The sequence below is a fragment of the Helicoverpa armigera genome, chromosome 24 (genome assembly GCF_030705265.1).
Source record: "Helicoverpa armigera isolate CAAS_96S chromosome 24, ASM3070526v1, whole genome shotgun sequence".
NCBI lineage: Eukaryota > Metazoa > Arthropoda > Insecta > Lepidoptera > Noctuidae > Helicoverpa > Helicoverpa armigera.
In genome coordinates, this window is record NC_087143.1 from 6,139,632 (window position 1) to 6,159,950 (window position 20,319).

Genomic DNA, 20,319 nt, shown 5'->3' on the forward strand with positions numbered 1-20,319 from the left:
AATAAAATCAAGTTTATCGTTTCTTAATTTTTTTAGGCTCTTGCTTTGAACTGGAATATTTCCACAGACACTTTATCAGCACTAACATTAGTATAAGACAGCTCTGTGCAACCGCCAATACAATAAGAACTAGCTCTAGTTCGAGGAACTGTGTCCACGACATGTTGGCGGCGGGAGAGCGAAGATGTCGCGCGCCGCCGTGACGCAGCACGTGCTCCGTCCACCACACCGCACGCTCCAACGGAGTCATCGGCTGATCACGCATCAGACTTCCAAGCTTTTGTATGTTCTGACGATATCTGGAAATTATCAAAGCATTAAAAATATTATTGACAATACTTTGACGTGATTGAATTAAATTGTGCTATTTCATCTTTAGTTTATATTTTTTTATCATCACTCCTTGATGTCAATCAATTTATTATTAATGAAGGATACTTAATCACCTTTTATCGTTTATAATTTTATTTATAGCTTCTTTGAAGTCTTTTTCGGTCAGTGACTTCAAATCTATTTTTATGCCTATTTCATGATGCACATATTTTTCTACGTTGTACCATTGATCACCCAACATTGGAACACCAATCAGAGGTACTCCTGCGGTTATAGCTTCATCTGTTGATTGTAGACCTCCTTGTGTTATGAACATCTTTATCTTTGGATGTCCTGAAAAAGTTAAATAGATCGTAGTTATATATTTTGTAATTCCTACAGTATATTTTTTAATTCGCTACCGGTGAATCATAATCAAACATTATTTTTAACTCTCAGTTGTTTGACAAAATGAACGCATACTAAGGCTACGGGGTCAGCCAGTAGGTATTTTTACACCCGATCGTTCCCCGGTCGTGTCGAGTTGCCGTTTCATTGGACTATGAGAGTGAAGTAAGGTCAATGCACTTGTTTCTGCGCAAATGCTTGTGCGCTGTTATGTCCTGCTGGGTGATCTCTTCATATGAGAACAGCTGCCGCAGCCGAAATCGGCCTTATACGTATTATATTATTAAATTGTACTTACTTAATAGATCCGATTGTGGCAGCCATTTGGATATCTTAATGTTGCTGCTACGTCCGGGGAGCTCATCTTTGTCCCACTTCCACAGCACGTCGTAAGGTAGCTCAGAGAATACTTTGACCAGAATTTGTACTTTCTCTGGAGGTAACAGTGAAGGTTTAACATTTGTACCAAAGCTTATGTATATCACGCCATTCTTTGAGGAGTCTAAGTAAGTTTTAAGGTCCTGCAAATCATGATAAAAATAAAATCCATCAACAATGTACAAAATTGGTACAAAAAGACGTAATGACTTTTTATTGTTTGGCGATATTCTTACCTTCGGTAAATCTTTCTCCGGCTTCTGATGCAATCCTCCCATATAAATAACACTGGGAGGCACTGGACGATTGTCTTCCCACAAAGGATGCACATTTAAAAACAGCATTTCCACATTGTTTGTCAATTCTGCTACAGTTGGCACATCTCTTCCGAATAATCGTTGATTCATTGTGTTTTCATAATCTTCTAAACTTTTCAATAGTCCATCTTGCTTGTAAAAGTTCCATAGCTCCGTAATTTTTTCATAAGTCGTCAAGTTATAAATTCGCTGACTGAAGTATAGTGGATACAGCAAGGGATGCCAGGCTGTCCCAAAATTAACCACATTAAAATTCATGGGTCCTGCTGAAGATATCTGAATAACTGGCACTTTAAAAACATGTGCCAAAGCCAGCGCCGGTCTGGCCATAGCTTCTACTAAAAGCAAGTCGAACTTTCCTTCTTTCAATATTCTTTGCACTTCTCCAAATTTCATCTGATCTTCAAAGACTTTGTTAAGCAATTCCAATACAAGTTTGAATTGATTTACAATATCTCCATCCCCAGAAGAAGTGGCCTTATGAAATTCTTTTAAACTCTCGTACGAGAAGTGAACATCAATTTCTGTGAGATTAGCTGGTGCTTCACCTTTTGGGAAGGCAGGGTCTGGTGTGATGACCGTAACTTCATGTCCTCGCCTAGCAAGTTCTTGAGTAAGAGGTCGGAACACTACTTGATGACTGATAGACGGTGCAGGAAACACAGCCAGTATTTTAGCAGCATCATTAGTTGAACACGATAAAAAGAGCAAAATCAAAGCAATAAACATGTCTGTATTATTATGATCGTAACAGATAATTATGGTACTGAGTATTAACTCACTTCCTTTTATAGAACATGAGTCGTATATTGATAATGACGGCTTTTTATCAGATTTGACTTGAAATAACACTATGATAAAAAAGGTTATGTTACAGTCAAAGTTATAAATCTGCCTGTCAACCAATTACTCTTGTTCATCTCGTGTTTGCCTTTTTCTGTAAATATTAGGGTCGGGAATAAATGAACTTTGCTTCCAATTTCAATGTAAAATATTTCTTTAATTTTACATTTCTATCTCTTATAATTAGGGTTTTATTTATTTATATCATAGACTTTCTTAATAAAGGAAGTTCGTATTACTGTTTTTTTTTATTTGGCAATTCAAACATCAAAGTATAAATAATTCATTATTAACAAAAACTACATTTACATAGTATACAAAAAAATTACTTTACGGTTTCTTTACTTTTTTATGTTTTGGTGCTGAGGTAAAATGTTTCCATGAGTAATTTAAGAGCACTACGAATAACAGAAGACTGCTCAGGGCAGTTGCAACTACAGTAAGAACTAGTTCTAGCTCTAAGTATTGTGTCCACGACATGTTGGCGGCGGGAGGGCGCAGATGTCGCGCGCCGCCGTGACGCAGCACGTGCTCCGTCCACCACACCGCACGCTCCAACGGTGTCATTGGCTGATCACGCATCAAATCTCTCAGGTTTTTCATGTTTTGACGATATCTAGAAATAACCGTGATTGTTATTACATAATTATTATTTATTTATACCTAGTATGAAAACCATTCATCGTTAATTAATTAAAATTATGCATTATCATCGCTTTGCGTTAAGTGCGTTATCTGTTAAGTATTAATCATAACTATTCACGTAATTGACTGGAAACATTTATATACTTACGATTTATCCTCTATAACTGTATTTATTGCATTCTTAAACTGTTCTTCAGTCACTGTTGCCAAATTCAATTGTTTTCCTATTTTATGATAGACATATTTTTCTGCATTGTACCATTGATCACCCAACATTGGGAAACCAATCAGAGGTACTCCTGCTGTTATAGCTTCGTCTGTTGATTGTAGGCCTCCTTGTGTTATGAAGAGTTTTATTTTTGGATGCCCTGGAAGTTATCAATCTCTAAATTAATCTATACTAATATTATAAAGAGGAAAACTTTGTTTGTTTGTTTGTTTGGTTGTAATGGATAAACTCAAAAACTACTGGACCGATTTTAAATATTCTTTCACCATTAGAAAGCTACAGTATCTGCGAGTAACATAGGCTATATTTTATCCCGGTGCGGGCAGTAGCTCCCACGGGACGCGGGTGAAACCTCGGGAAAACGGCTAGTGATCTATAATTTACGCTTTTATATAATTATGTATATCTTGAATTATGTACTTACTGATCATACACCTATTTGAGTCTTAAGTGACAAACTTAAATTTTCATTTAATATCATAAGTTATTTTTAAGGGATTTGTCTTAATGTGTCATACTCACGTAATAGATCCGCCTGTGGCAGCCACTTGGATATCTTAATGTTGCTAGAACGTCCGGGGAACTCATCTTTGTCCCACTTCCATAGTACGTCGTAAGGTAGCTCAGAGAATACTTTGACCAGTATTTGTACCTTCTCAGGAGGTAGCAGTGAAGGTTGTACATTTGTGCCAAAGCTGATGTATATCACACCGTTCTTTGAAGAGTCCAAATAAGACTTTAAATCCTGTGAACCAATTTTAACTATGAACATTTACATATAATTGTAATTTTCCTTAAATACACCTGACGACATTTCTAATCTTAGCTATATTTAACAAACTATTTATTAATATTTTGGCGATTGCAAGATTAAGAAACTTATCAAATGATTTTGTCAAATCTGACATCATCAAAACTTCTTGTTAATAATCATGACTATTGATAAATGATATTTTTAATTTTCATTTATTTATTCTTGCACATATTTATTACATTTTTAAATGATATTATTATTGTGATTGCAAAATCTTTTACCTTCGGTAGTTCCTGCGCCGGTTTCTGATGCAATCCACCCGTGTAAATAACACTAGGAGGAACGGGACGATTATCTTCCCAAAAAGGATGAACATTTAAAAACAACATTTCCACGTTATTCCCTAGCTCTGCTACAGACGGCACATTTGGTCCAAATACCCTTCGATTCGCCTCATCTTCCTTTTCTCCGCATTTATTAAATATGTCTTCTAGTTGATAGAATTTCCATATTTCTGTCAACTTCTCCCAGTTTGTCAAGTTATAAACGCGCTGTGAAAAAGGAAGAGGGTACAGCAGTGGATGCCAAGCGGTACCAAAACTGTCTAGATTGAAGTTCGTTGGTCCAGCTGAAGCTACTTGAATAACTGGTACTTGAAAAACATGTGACAGAACCAATGCCTGTCGCACGCAAGCTTCTACTAAAAGCAAGTCAAATTTTCCTTCCTTTAATACTTTTTGCACACCTTCACTCTTCATCTGAACTTCAAAGGCTTCAATCATCATTTCAAATGCGAATTTCATCTGACTAACAACATCGCCTTCTGCAGAAGAAGATAGTTTGTAAAATTTTCTCATGTATTCGTAAGTGAAGTGGACATCAATTTCTGTGAGATTAGCTGGTGCTCCTCCTTCAGGGAAGGCGGGATCTGGTGTGATGACCGTGACTTCATGTCCTCGCTTGGCAAGTTCTTGAGTAAGAGGTCGGAATGTTACTTGATGACTGATTGATGCAACTGGGAATACTGCCAGTATTCGAGCTGCATCGTTATAGGAAAACGATAACAAGAATAAAACTAAAGAAATAGACATTATCGCGCAGAAGCTCAGATTACTATAATAATCAAAATGAAAACTGCGTCCTTTTATTTAATAAGACCGTTTAAAAATAGCTGTGACCGAAATTTGATAACAGAGATTATTGTTATCTTTGGTCAACCCTTCTGATTTATTACATGTTATTTCTTGATTTCTGATGATGAATTACAAAAAGTAACTGGACTCGTCTATTTGTTGAAAAAAAAATTTTATTACCCGTTTCTGAGGCATATTTATGAGATATACTTACTTTAATTAATAACCTCACCTTTCCAAGTCCTTCGAAGTGTAGAGCCTGTACAGAACGAGAATTGTCAGGAATTTATTACGGTGTAATATTATTATGTTACCATGTAAAACACTGGTTCTCCGCCGCATTCGGTATGAGTGAAACCCGATCCAAACGTAGTTAGGAAAAGGCTAGACAGTCGACATGAATTGTGTTTCCCTTCTATTCTCCCCAATATCTCAGATGCGGCACTATGTGGTACTGTGTCGTAAGAGCGACTGACGCAAATATTTGGACGTTCACGCACTGCAGTGCGTGCACGAAAGGTTTGCGAACAATTGTGCCGCCATTGGTGGAACCTCGCCCAGGATTGTAAAATGTAATTCATACTTTATACTTACATAGAAATATATATATCATTTAAAAAAGAATAAATATTATTGCTTCTTTATTTTTTTATGTTTAGATGTTGGGGTAAAATGTTTCCACAAGTAACACATGAGCACTACCAATACTAGAAGACTGCTGAGTACAGTCGTAACTACAGTTAAAACTAGTTCTAGTTCGACGAACTGCGTCCACGACATGTTAGCGGCGGGAGAGCGCAGATGTCGCGCGCCGCCGTGACGCAGCACGTACTCCGTCCACCACACCGCACGATTCAATGGTTGCATCGGCTGGTCACGCATCAGGCCACCAAGTTTTATGATGTTCTGACGGTAACTGAAAAATATACATAACATTCATGTAAATATTGCCATAGAATTTGGATCAGATTCTAAATAATTCCACGTTTTACTCGCGTCCAGAAGGACCTACTTCCTTAGGTGTTGTTCGAGGTAATCTAGGATGGTTAAAGGAATTTTGGAATAATTTCAATAATTTGTGCAGATAATCTTCCTTTTCTGAAATATCGGTTTAAAATTTTTAGATTGGAAATAAGTCTTAAAAATATATCTTAAGTTACTGACCTTTCATCTCCAATGACCGTATTAATAGCATCCTTGAATTTGTCCAACGTTAGTGTAGAAAAAACAAGCTTCACTCCAATTTTGTGATAAACGAATTTTTCTACATTGAACCATTGATCGCCTAACATAGGGATACCAATCAGAGGTACTCCTGCTGTTATAGCTTCATCTGTTGATTGTAGACCTCCTTGCATAACGAATAATTTCACCTTTGGGTGTCCTAAAAATTTACACATTAGACAAAACAATTGTTTTGATAATGCTTCGAAATCTGAATGAAGAAATATTAATCGTTAGCACTTACTTAAAAGGTCTGACTGTGGCAACCACTTCGATATCCTAATGTTGCTAGTACGTCCGGGGAGCTCATCTTTGTCCCACTTCCACAGCACGTCGTAAGGTAGCTCAGAGAATGCTTTGATCATTAATTGTACCTTCTCTGGAGGTAATAGTGAAGGTTGTACATTTGTACCAAAGCTGAGGTATATCACTCCATTCTTTGAAGAGTCCAAGTATGTTTTGAGATCCTGTAAACAGTTTACTTAGATTTTAATTTACTTAGATCATGTACTTTCGGGATTATGTTTTAATCAAAGTATAGTTCTCCAATGCTCTTGTCAATAATACGTAATATGTAGAAAATAAGAAAATTTACCTTAGGTAATTCACTTGCTGGCTTCTGATGCAATCCACCCATATAAATAACATTGGGAGGAACTGGGCGATTCCCTTCCCATATGGGATTTATATTCAGAAATAACATATCAATATTATTAGTCAATTCCCTTATATGAGGTACATTGGGTCCAAAAAGCTTTTTAGCCATTTCATTATCATCTGTTTCAAGGTCTTTCATTATTTTGTCTAATTTATAAACATTGTACAGTTCTTTTAATTTTTCCCAAGTGGTTAAATTATAACTTCGTTGAGTTAAACTGGTGGGATACAGCAAAGGATGCCAGGCTGCTCCAATTTGATCCACATTAAAACCCATAACCCCTAACGAAGACACTTGTATCACTGGAACCTTAAAAACGTGTGTCAGTATTAATGTTGTTCTCACACAAGCTTCCAACATGAGCAAATCGAATTTCTCTTTCAATATATTTTGCACTTCATCCATTTTCATTTGGTATCCAAAAACTTCAACCATCATTAGCATAGCTGTTTGTATCTGTTTAACTATGTCACCGCGGCCTGTAGCTATTTCTTCGTGTAGTACTTTCAAAAATTCGTAACTGCCATGTGTGTCAATTTCTCTTAGGTTAGGTGGTGCTTCTCCTTTGGGGAAGGCAGGATCTGGCGTGATGACCGTGACTTCATGTCCTCGCCTGGCAAGTTCTTGAGTAAGAGGACGAAACGCTACCTGATGACTGATAGACGGTGCTGGGAATACAGCTAATATTTTAGCCGCCTCGTTATAAGAAAGCAACAATAAAATTATTAATGTAATGGACATGATCACACGGCAGATTCAAACTATTATGAGATTTAGTTTTGAATTGTGGTTTCTTTTTATCTTAATTTGTTATCACCAGAGTTAATTCGATCTGATTTATTCATAGTGTTTCGCTTTTGTGAAATCCGACTTTATAATAACTGTTAAAATGGGAAAAATAGTGAACCACATCTTCTATGAAAATATACAAAAATATTCAGATAAAATATGTTTTTATTTTGTTAATAGAAGTATTAAATTAATTATTAATTCAACACCTGAAACCGTTGGAATGGTATCGTTAGACACATGAAACTTGTCAAACAAACGAACATTTTTATCGAAATATTACTAGTTTCTTACGGTTCAATCATAGTGCGACGCAAGTCCATCGTTCACTCCAATAAATAGTACCTTCCCTAATAGCCGTTTTACGTTGCAATTATCTGCATACCTAATTTCACCGCAATCGGTTAGAATATTTTATCGCGAAACCGTAACGGACAAAATCTTATACAAGAAAAAGATTAAGGACAATAATTAGTTCAATATTATAAGTAGGGCTATAAATAGGTATGACGAGTTAGCTAAAACATCCTCATCATCGGCTTCCGAGCCTTTTCCCAACTATGTTGGAGTCGGCTTCTAGTCTTACCGGACTCAGCTGATTACCAGTGTGCCACAAGGAGCGACTGCCTATCTGACCTCCTCAACCCAGTTACCCATTTGGCTAAAACAGTGATTCTAATAAGTCCTCATTCTGGATTGACAAAATATATTGGGCATGTATTTTTTATTTTAACAAAAAATTACATATTTTCTAAGATATATAACGCAACAAAGGTTGAGAGTGGGGGCTCGTGACGTCACGTCTATGTAAAATTTGTACTTAGAAGTGACGTAACATAAAATTCAATAGCGTCGTATCTTCGTTGTTATATGTTTGTGAGAGAAAAAAAATACGTGTCTATTATTTAAGGGTTATCTAAAAGACGGACTAATTACTCCTTTTTATTTTTCGTATGGCTAATCTGTAAATTGTGGGTCCCGACTGTCATTTGTCAAAATAAGCTAAGACGCCTGACAACCAGTGTCTTACCAGTGGTCAGTTTTGTGTTGCCATGGTAACTACCTAGGAGTATCTGAGGACAGATAGACAGAGGCTCGATGTAAAAATACCGATGAGCACGGTCAACCTCAGGTCAGTGGCAAACAGTTTTATAGGAAAATCGTACTTATTGCTATCGAGTTAAGGTGCATGACAGTTACCACTGATGTGCAGTCTACCGTACCAGTGCTGTATTTGGTTCTAGGCTGGAAATGAACATGATTAAGTAAAGCCTTTTTTTGTTGCTAGGGCTTTCTTATCGTTATGGATTAAAAATATTATGATGAAATATTTGCTATTTTCGATACGCAACAAAGTTTTTGAAAGTCATCATGAAAGGCAATTTGCAGTAGTATTTTTATAATACTTCAATAATAATTGGTATGTTTATACCACGTTTATACGTAATTAAAGTAAATTATTTTGAACTGAAACTGATTCATATTTTTTACGGGTCAAACGAAATAACTTAGATTAGAGATATAAAGATATTTTCAAAAACTATTATCAACATATTTCTGACTAGGATATCATACCCGACACCTCATAGCTCCACATTAATTACCTAACAGAACAGCTAAACAAATATACTTTTCAAATATTCAAGTGCACATGTAATATGTTTTCCAGGACGCGGGTGAAAACGCAGCAATTAGTAGTATTATCATTAATTGTTATTAAATGATTGGACATAATAGTGAAATTGTTATCTTACTACAGATCTTGGGTGACTCACAGAAATGTGTTTTTTCCTCATAAAATAAAGGGTGTTTCAAAGGGTTTAACCGCAAAATCTAGATTCCTAGTGCTTAAGAACACATGAAGGTACTCCATGTAAATACATATGTTCCGCGAATATTTGTGGTTTTCGAGTTGTAGACAATTTGATACGAGCTTGTTTGAAAAAAAAATCGTGTTTCTTCAAAAGCCCATGTTCACCTACAACATAAACGACAGTTTTCTTAAAACAACTGTGTAGGTATTAACAATTTCTATGATATTTTTTTAGAGTAAACAGTTGTTTTGTTTTAAGGAAAGCGGACGGCTATGTGGTCAGTGAATCTGGGTCTCAAAGTCAGACAAACCGGGGACAAAGGTACTCAGAATACTGCTAACTATACATATATCAGATTGCCTATTTAAATCACTATTAATTATATAGCCGACGTATCCGGCAGCCTTGTCGCAGTCTCACTCACGAGTGTCTAATTGACTTGACACTTGACAGTACAGTGCTGCTATACTAATATAGTGATATATGTATGGCTTAATGTTGCCAATTAAACGCTCGTGGTTAAGTACCTAACAGATCATGATGGTCGATCAGCCTATCGAGTTTTTGAATGGGAAATCATCAAATGACCCTCCCGCTGTGTATGAGGCGCGTCAGACTCTTATGGACAAAAAATCAGCATGTTCCTTCTTAAGCCCTTTAGGAACACGAAAACTTTTTCGAACAATCCCGCAGTCCAGCCAATCGGAGCTGACAATTACCACGACATACATGGACATAAGAATTACCACGGCCCAGGCTTCAGGATTCCAAAGGGCTTCAGAAAACAGTATTTCAAAATAAGTTTGGTTAGGGCAACATGTTTCCATACCATCATTGGCATAATTACGTAAACATGTTTCTGAGATAACTCTACTTAAATTAAGTACCTAATGTCGATGATGTGAATTTCGAGCTACCTAGGCGGTCCCATAATGACCTGGCCTGATATAGTTCTAGGCGACATATCGCTACATGTTATGTGTCATTAAAAAGTACGTTTATCGTGTACTTAATATAAAAAACACGCATCGACATGAAATGCTTAGTTTTAGTTTAGGAGGCATACGAATGACGAGAGTCGCGTATTTTTTCCAAATGTCGAAAACCGAGTATCTAAGTCTGATATAGTTTCTGTTTAAAGCAGGTTTATCCCCTGCGCGAATAAAAGAATGAACGGATGGCGTGTATAAGGAGTCTGTCCACTCCTATAACACAGTGAAAAATTTGGGTAAAAAGATTCGCCTCGGGAGAGAAACCGTCGAAGACATTGGGTATGACGGTTGGCCTGTGGAGGTGTTCACTTCCGAAACAATTACTCCTATTGAAGAGGAGGTTCGGAGTGACCGCCATTTGAAGATTAGAGAAATTGCAGCTAGCCTTGGGCTCCCTAAAAGCATTTTTCATCATGCGCTCCATGAACATCTTCACATGAAAAAAGTGAGTGCAAGATGGGTACCGAAACTTCTTTCAGCGCTACAGAGACGGGCGTTGCGTTTCAGAGTTTTTGGATCTTAGTGGAGGAAAATTCAAAGATGTGATCGAGCAGCTAGTGACTGGTGATGAATCTATGATTTTGTATAATGATCCACAAAGCAAGCGCGAGTCAATGGAATGGCGTTATAAGGATGAAAAGCCCCCTAGAAAGGCAAAAGGCTGCCTTTTTTGGGGTAAAATTGTGATTACTTTTATAAAGGTGAAGAGATGTTAATTCGCAGATGTCAGAACTGTATTGGTATTCGTTTTGAATATATAGAAAAATAAAATCGGTTTCGTTTAATTTCCTCCATTAGTTCATAGTTAGGCCAATTCATTATGGGACCGCCCACGTACATCATCTCACAAGTCACAATCTTACCCCATTTCTCCTGATCATCACATGCTTATTTCAGCCGTTTTTCCCGTAGTTTCTTGTTTACTCATTTCAAAACCGCCAAATTGAAACAATGCAAGCTTTTGAAAAAATCCTCCCTTTTAATTTGTTTTCAACTAAACAATAGCTCTAAAGAAACAAAAGATGATCTCCATAATGATTAAGCCCGCAACAGTAATTTTTACTTTGTTAACAAATTATTTACATATGCAAATTGTTTTGTATTTTTATCCAAAACACAAATGCGTATTATGTTGAGGGGAGATTTCAAAATATCAAGACTTGTGTACGATTTAAAAGCCGTAATAATACTTATTTAAACAATGAACTATCTGAGCGGTTAATTGCTTAATAAAGGCTGGCTAGTACTTTGCACAGAAAATCAGCATTGCCATCTAAAGTGGCATATACTGAAAGCCTCTTGGATAGCAATGGGGACGAATTTTTCAACGTCTTTCTTTTGTACATATGTACTTGTGGTATTATTTATATTTTTTTTCCTAATTCAACTACTATTATATCATCATCATCCACTGCTGTACATAGGCCTCTCCAAGTGCACGCCACTGAGATCGATTTTCGACTTCTCGCTACTATTATATAGTTAAAATGTTTGGTGATGAACTAAGTTATCTATTTAAGCTTATTTTCATTAAAAATGTTGCATTTTAAATTATCTAATCTCAGCTGCATCAATGATGTGAGAAAAAGTTTTTCGTTCATGCATTACGCTTCGAATTTCAAAGCACCCAATCCTTATCGTTCGCCCGTCTTTTATCCTTTTAAAAGGCTAGACTTTAGTGCTTTTGGAGTTCCCGTAGTTAAGTTTTTAATTCCCACCATTCTGTACGGTTAAAAGGTTTTACGAAGAGTTTTGTTAAAGTTACGTTGATGTGAGAATTTAAGAGAACGTACTTAACTATGGGTTGAAACTTTTTGAGTGCAGACAAGTAAAGAAAATTAATTATGTTGGTAAAATTTGCATTTTATTGTTATTTGATAAAGCTTAAAAAACATTAAATTTAACAAGAATTCCTATGGGTATAAACAGGTACATACACAAAATATTCTAAGGTTTAGGCTACATTGAAGTTATCAGTGACCAGACCAAAACTGGAGACACCAAAATGACATAAAATATTCTTCGGTACCATGGCTTCAAGTTCCCAAGTCTTCAAACAAATAAGAACATGAAATTGTCATCTCGGTGTGCTCATCAATGCCAAAAATTGCCATAAATTCAATGTAGCCTCAACCTCACATATCCCCTAATTAACCCTAATTCAAATCACTCAACACTCCTCTGAACATGCTTCCACCGTAGCATAGCAATATTGTTGTCCAACCAGGTCCTCAAGGCTGAGACCTTGGCATACACTCCAGGGTAGTCTGGTCTGGCACAGCCGAGACCCCAGGAGACAATACCAGCTAACTTGTTGTTGTGGACTAGAGGACCGCCGCTGTCTCCCTGAGGAATAGAAAGAAGAATCTATGAGAATGGCAGAATTGTGGATTTTATCAAAGAGAAAATTCAAGTAGAATGAATAACGCAGTGATGTATTCAAAAAGCAACTCGAACATTTTTTCGCATAGCAACTCAACGATAGGCGTAATGAAAGGGTTAAAAAATGTGATTCTAATTAGTTTGTATTTTAGATTGGCAAAACTATTGGACACATATTTTTATTTTAACAAAACATTAAATATTTACTAAGATATAACGCAACAAAGATTGAAAGTGGGGGCTAGTGACGTCACGTCTATGTAAAATTTGTAATCAAAAGTGATGAAACACAAAATTCAATCGTGATGTATGTTCGTTATGTTTGTTTGTGAGAGAAAAGAAAACAATATGTGTCAATTATTTTAGGGTTATCTAAAAGCCGAAATAATTACTTTTTTCATTCACCATGTCTATAAATGTAAACATGGAGCATGTTTTGCTATTCTAGGTAAGATTGTACAGGTGTGCGACAGTGTGACGCACACATTCTATGTTTCTTCTGGTCTACTCTCTGTAGCAAACAGTAACTAATTGCCTGCGTACTGTTATAAAATATCCGTATAATTGCAACCTTTGTTCGCAAACAACACTAGCAGTGACTCGCACCCTACAAGTACCTACACCTCTACAATACATTTGTTTTGCGAAGAAAATGTGAAGAAAATAACATTTTGGTGACACCATTGAATCGCTAAGGATATTAGAGAGCCAGACTCAATAATAAGAAGATATAACCTATTAGCAAGGATATTCCTTCCAAAAGTATAGCTGAAATTACCTCGTTTAGTCGTGGTGGCTTAGTGGATAAAGAACCAACCTTTCAAGCATGAGTGTCTGATTCGATTTTAGCTCAGGCAAGTACCAATGAACCTTCTCTAAGTTTGAATCTAGTTTCTAAGTATATCTTGGACACCAATGACTGTGGTTCGATGGGCACTTTAAACTGGTAGTCAGTAAGTTTGACACCAGTCTTACCAAGGGGGGTTGTCCGGGTAACTGGGTTGAGAAGGTCCGATAGCCAATCGCTTCTTGTAACATAGTTGGGAAAAGAGTCGGGAGATGATATATGTATAATGAAAAGTTACCTGGCAAGCATCCTTGCCCCCCTCACTGGTTCCAGCGCAGAGCATATTATTTGTGATAGTATAAACTGGCTGGTAAGCAGCATTGCATTCCTGTTCATTCACTTTCGGAACTGCTACCCTTTGTAGAATGTGTGGCATGCCTCCAGTTTCCTGTAAAATTAATAGAAATGTTTTGCTATCAGATAACTAAATATAGTTCTTTTTTTGACAAGCTGCGACAATTTACAAAATCTATCTAATTTCTTCTTCTTCTTCTAACTGCCCCGTTCCCAAATAAATCATTTGAGGAAGGAGCAAAGTCGATCTTATTTCAATTGTAATTATTACGCTCTTTGCTACCCATTATATAAGAGCCCTATACTGAATCTCTGTCCGTTTGATTTTTTATATACATTTTCTTTTACAATCGCATGATTATGACCAAGAGATAGAATACGATTCAAAGGCTTAATATACCCCGGAGTCATAAACAAGAGTACATAATACTCAACCATGATACAGGCCACCTTTTTGTTATCTAGGGCAATTTTTCTACATTAAGAAATGACTTAATTTGCAAACAATACTCACAAAAAGATTACCCCATCCAGTAACAACAGTCACATCGCCATCCAAAATCTCCTCATCCTTATCAGCCATTTCTATCGGAGCCACTCGATCACTGAACACGACTTTCTTCTTCAACCACAGGACTGCGATGTCGCTGTCCATCTTTGAGTAACTGAAGTCGGGATGCCATCTGAAGTCACCGACCGGGTATAAGTCGCCGCCCTTCTGACTGAATGATGAGCCGACACGGATTTCGTACATCTCTGGGAATGATCTGAAAAAAAGTATAGAACTGTAGACAGACTTTGCAGGTTGTCTTTTTATGATATAACATCATCTAGGCAAAGCTACTATTGTAGCTAATACTGTGTATACGTTTACACATACTTTTCATTATTCAATACAACACACATTATGCAAAGGAAAACTTAGACTAAATCAAACACCCATATTCATGCACATAAAATGTCTGAATTATGTGGGAATGGAACTTGCTACCTACGGCGTCGCAGGCACATTACCAAGCAACTGCGCTACCTAGTCATAGTTCATTCTTTAGTCATGAATTTTGAAACTGTTGTGGAAAAAACACGTTGAACATAGAACTTTCTTCTTTTTAAATATGGTTAATTAATTTATGTACTTCAATAAATCTTTCATATGACCACCACTGTCAACTAGTTCAACTTATTCTGATGGCAAACTCCCATTTAAAGTCAGTAAAGATGTTATTTGTAATCAAGTATGTACTTACCCGCTAATACAATGAGCAGCAGTAACCACAATATCTTCAGCGACTAACGCCCCACCACAGGAGTGCCTCCCTCTCCTCACCAAAGACACCTGGTACGGAGCATCAGTGATCTCTATATCTTCACCCCCAACGATCTTTAAATCCTCAAGGGATTTTATCGTGGGCGTTGACACTGAAAATTGTGAGAAAAATATTTTTTTTATAATACACTAGCTTTTGCCCGCAACTTCGTTCGCGTGGAATAGTGACTACCAGCAGATTTCTGATTTGACCAATAGATGGCGCTATATGTCCGGAATAATTTTATTTTTATTTTTTTTTGTCATAAGAACTATCCTATGTCCTTTCTCAAGTTTCAAACTATGTCTGTACCAAATTTCACACAAATCGGTTCAGTAGTTTAGGCGTGAAGAAAAGACAGACAGACAGAAAGACAGACAGACAGACAGACAGACAGACAGACAGAGTTACTTTCGCATTTATAATATTAGTTTGGATTTGGATATTTTTTTACTAGCTCTTATTCGAGGTCTATTCCACTTCTCGAGAGAATTCCTTGCAGCAATCGGATAAAAAGTAGCCAATTGAAATATGACTGCAAACATAGGCACGAAAACAGGAAATAAAAAAATTTATTTGAATGATCTTTAACGATCATTCGCTCTCTATATTATTTTGCCTTTTATTAGTAATCGAACCAGTTCTGTAAATATCTAATGCTTTATTTCAATACAACAAAGTTAATGTCCTTTCTCATACTTTGAGCTTGATCTGTGTACTAAATATTTAAGTCGGTTCTGCTTTGTCGTGAAAGGTAGACAGACAGTATTTTAGAAATTGAACCAATTAAGTCTTTTTCCACTTGACTAAATTCAGAAGACCTAAATGGCTCCCTAATTAGTATTTAGTCAGTCAGAAACGCTTTTTTCATTAAGAATTCTGGCTAGATTTTTTTCTTTGGGAATTCTTAGCTAAATTAGTTACTGAATCATTTAAGGCGTGTAAATTTAGTCAAGTGGAATAAATAAGGTTTTAAATAAAAATTATCTAGTTTCTTTATTTTAGGTTCTTCTGAAAACTTAAAACAAAATGGAGCTTTGGTGAGCATTAATATTGAGGACAATACAAAACAGAATTTCTAGAAAGGCTGTTTCGAATTAACCTACATTCAGACATAATTAGGTAATTTAATATTACTACAATATACTGTTGTTTTTTGGCCTGTTTACTTATTGTAAGTTCACCAATTTTTGACAATATCAACTGAATTTACTTTATCAAAATGCTTGATAGATCTATCTTATTCGTAAAACATAAAATCGGAGAAATTTTATTTTAAAAAGAAACGTTACAACCCGTTGAAAAAATCTTTAAAAATATTTTAAAACTATCAACTTTTTGAATACAAATCATCATCCTCCGAGCCTTTTTCCCAACTATGTTGGGGTCGGTTTCCAGTCTAGCCGTATTCAGCTGAGTACCAGTGCTTTACAAGGAGCGACTGCCTATCTAACCTCCTCAACCCAGTTACCCGGGCAACCCGATACCCCTTGGTTAGACTGGCGTCAGACTTACTGGCTTCTGACTACCCGTAACAACTTTTTAAATTAAAAATTGAAGCAAAAAGGACGAAAAAGAAACTCACCGACAAAACTAAAGAACGCGAAACAAAACACCAACGAAATCATGTTGCCTAACAAACTATTGTCTATTAACAACAGTAATTCAATATATACCTGAAAATTACAAAAGATTATTAAGGTCAACGTAATTTAACTGATACGGGTAGCCTTGAAACTATACTCGACTGATAAAGGAATCTTATATTTGTTTGTATGTTTGTTTATGTGATTGATAAGTTGTGTCAAGTTTAGTTAACTATTTGGGGTTCTGTTGAATTTTTAAGGAAATTACTATCATCTTCCTGCCTTTACTCGACTGTGACAAACGGAAAGTTATGTTTATGCCCGTTTTTGTTTTTGACCGAAGAGTCGGCTGTTCAGAATAAAACAGTTTTAACATGAAATCATGACATACCAGGGTTGGCCAACTTGATTAGACATAAGATTTATCTACGAATGACATACAATTTATTTTATTAATGATCAATCTCCAACGACTTAATTTCACTTTAATCTGTCCTACAGTTACTCATCCAATTGAAGGCAATTTTCCAAAAATACAAAATCTATTTTTATACTCAATTCTTTATTAGCATATGTTTTACAGGTGGTACATTATGATTAGAAACAATATGAACCCTAAAGGGCACAGCTTAAAGAAGTTATTCAAAAACATTAAACTATTTACCCGGAGACAGACAAGTGGTAATTAAAAGTAATGGAACATAATACCGTAGTCATTAACTAATTGAGTCATCAACGCCATTAACAGGTTACCTAACGATGGAATATTTTGTTCTCATCCTTACCTATTTATGAGAATAACTACTGAGTATAGAAATGTTTTATTTTCCCAAAATATTTAAGAAATGTTTATTTTAATAAAAAAGTGTCTCTTTCTTATATAACCTGATAATCAGAGGGGTCAGACTTTCTGATGCCAAATGTCAATGATGCTAAAATGACATACGGGACCCATTTTCTTGAATTCTTCCGAAACACGATGAAACTCATTATAGCATAGACGGTCCCCATCCACCAAGGCATGTGGTGGTTAATCTTATTTTTGACTCGTCCGTAACCTAACCTGTGCATTTAATAGACAGCAATTTCGACAATATACTAATAAAAAAATTCTTCATTATTATTATATACCTGCGAAAACATTTTACACAAACTTCTACCTACATAGATTACGGATTTCACTTCTAACCTGAAATTATTTACCCACTTGTTCGATCAAGTAGGTTTTATTTAATACTCAGAAGCACTTATAAGAGTTTATTTAGTGTATTATTCTATGTAATTGGTTCATTAACTCTATAAACTATCGTTTGTAAATACTACTGAATAACTCGTGACCGATATATTAAATAAATATAGGGACTATTGTTTTAGATAACGGTGGATTCCCTTTATTGTATTTTCCTTAAAATAATGGAAAATATAAAATTTTCTAACAACGAAAAGTTTCGTATTATTTTATTTTAAAAAAATACGGTGTACTATAAAGAGGTTGAGTTTGTTTGTTTGCTAGAACACGCTAAACTCAAGAACTGAATGGTTCGATTTGAAAAAATATCGGTAGGCTGTTTATTGAGGTAGATTTTAGTTTCCTCTTGATGCAGAGAAAACCGCGAGTAAATGTTAGTCATAGAAAAATGGTCAAAGTTTTATCCCGACATCTAAAGAAAGCAGTTAAAAATTATATATATATATATAGAATCATTGTTAAAAAAATCTGTAAGTGAAAAATATACGGAACACAATATATTGAAATCACGCTTTTGACCGAAATCCTTCGCGCGCATAATTTTATCTAATCATTAACTATTGTGGCAATTAATTAATACATATAATAGTAACAAGAGATCTTTCAAAATATTTCCAGTTTGAGGGCTTTATCTGATAAGAAGATAGACCACTGTGTCAGGGTTAATAGCACAAATTCTAGTGACATTTACGCAATATGATAAGGGATGAGTACTTTTATAATTGTTCTTGGTCTTGATTGCAGAAGAATTTCAAAGCCATTGTGACACTGATTTTTAGTGTGTTTCTATTAAAAAGAAAGCAGAAAGAATCTAAGTTAAGTAGGTCATAAATAAGTCGGTAAAATATCATTGTGTATAATAAACCATACTTGTATAAAAAAACTATCTTTAGTTCTAAAATATAATGTCTTTCAATGTGAAAACAAACACAAAATTAAATTAAAACGATATTTTTTAATTTCCTATTGCTTTTACTATCGATTTTGTTTGTTTTTGTTTACAAAGTGATAATACTATTTGACACAAACACAGTATATTTATCCAACAAGTAAAAAGCAGGTAATATAGGTAGATGGAAAAAAAAACACTGAAGCTTATTAGCTGAGAGGTTTGTTTGTTTTCTTGTTTATTGATAATTACAGAAACTACTTGACCAATCCGAAAATCTTTTTAATTATAGAAACTGCTAGCAGAAGTTAAATATTAGTACGATTTTAAAAAATCTGCTGAAAGTGCCGCTGTTGATTTAAGTCCATAGCGCCAGTAGACTTATTTTTCTGAAAATAACCTAAAAAAGTTCCTTAGTCAGATTTTTCTCTACTTTAGGACTTGTATAAACATCTTAAATGCTCGTCAGAAATTTCAACAGTGTGTTACAACATTAAAACGAAATTCCGTATTCACATCTCGTGTCCGCCTCCAGGCGACTCTTCTAAGTTTTTTTATAACTTACGATATTGTTTCCTTCTTTCCTAAAATAAAGTCTTTCTTGCTTTCCATTCCATTATACAACTTCACAGGTAATTTACGTTTTATTTTAGTGTATCGAGAAACTTGTTAGTAGTTTCAGCCAAAGTTGTGAATGGAAATATCCCGATCTTTGATTGGATATTCAAGTTATAAGCGAAGGTCGGTCAAGCGTCGTCATCTGTCTTAGAGAACGTGGCCAACTGGAGATCCGCTGTGAATTATTCTCTGGTAAAGTTATGAGAGAGCTGGTCGTACTTATCACATTCTTCAGTATTTTTTTTCAAACAACGCATTCTTAACTGATAATAAAGGTAGTTTCTTTCAGGTAGTTAGATCTCGTTCAGCTAATTTTGACATTTAGCATGTTAGGTCAATTCTGGCATTCTTATGGATACTACGTTGTTTAGTAGTAGATGGGTTCACCTCCTTTTAGGGCTGAATTTACTACATATGTATGTCACGTTAAGGCCAGTATTTGTCAATTTTATCGTGCGTATGAACGATGTGATCAAAAATGCATGAATGAGCTATCACTATTTTCCTGCGTTGCTCCGCCCGCTCGCCCCCAGAAATAGGCAGACTTTTACACATAAGATATTTCGTTTCTGGTTGATTAAGCGCTCTAAGTCGTCTATATATATTGCGAACAAAAGTTGTTTCGGTAAGTTTCTTTGACTTTGGAAATCT

The 20,319-nt window shown here is 35.6% G+C and overlaps 3 protein-coding genes across 3 annotated transcripts; all 3 read right to left on the minus strand.

Moving 5' to 3' along the window:
* Positions 1-7: 7 nt before the first annotated feature.
* Positions 8-2,178, minus strand: LOC110382757 (UDP-glycosyltransferase UGT5). The gene is made up of 4 exons (XM_021343441.3): positions 1,335-2,178; positions 1,019-1,241; positions 447-666; positions 8-299 (listed from the first exon to the last, which is right to left on the minus strand). The coding sequence occupies exons 1-4, from the start codon at positions 2,142-2,144 to the stop codon at positions 14-16; spliced, it is 1,539 nt and encodes a 512-aa protein (XP_021199116.3). The 5' UTR covers positions 2,145-2,178; the 3' UTR covers positions 8-13.
* Positions 2,179-2,394: 216 nt separating this feature from the next.
* On the minus strand, positions 2,395-7,642 carry LOC110382758 (uncharacterized). The gene is made up of 9 exons (XM_049849925.2): positions 6,839-7,642; positions 6,488-6,710; positions 6,184-6,403; positions 5,657-5,935; positions 5,252-5,278; positions 4,168-5,020; positions 3,655-3,877; positions 3,052-3,271; positions 2,395-2,874 (listed from the first exon to the last, which is right to left on the minus strand). Exons 1-9 carry the CDS (start codon positions 7,640-7,642, stop codon positions 2,589-2,591), a joined length of 3,135 nt encoding a protein of 1,044 aa, XP_049705882.2. The 3' UTR covers positions 2,395-2,588.
* A 4,733-nt stretch (positions 7,643-12,375) lies between these two features.
* Positions 12,376-16,988, minus strand: LOC110382649 (vitellin-degrading protease). Its single transcript, XM_064041274.1, has 5 exons — positions 16,912-16,988; positions 15,267-15,438; positions 14,534-14,786; positions 13,964-14,113; positions 12,376-12,842 (listed from the first exon to the last, which is right to left on the minus strand). Exons 1-5 carry the CDS (start codon positions 16,952-16,954, stop codon positions 12,663-12,665), a joined length of 798 nt encoding a protein of 265 aa, XP_063897344.1. The 5' UTR covers positions 16,955-16,988; the 3' UTR covers positions 12,376-12,662.
* Positions 16,989-20,319: the final 3,331 nt, after the last annotated feature.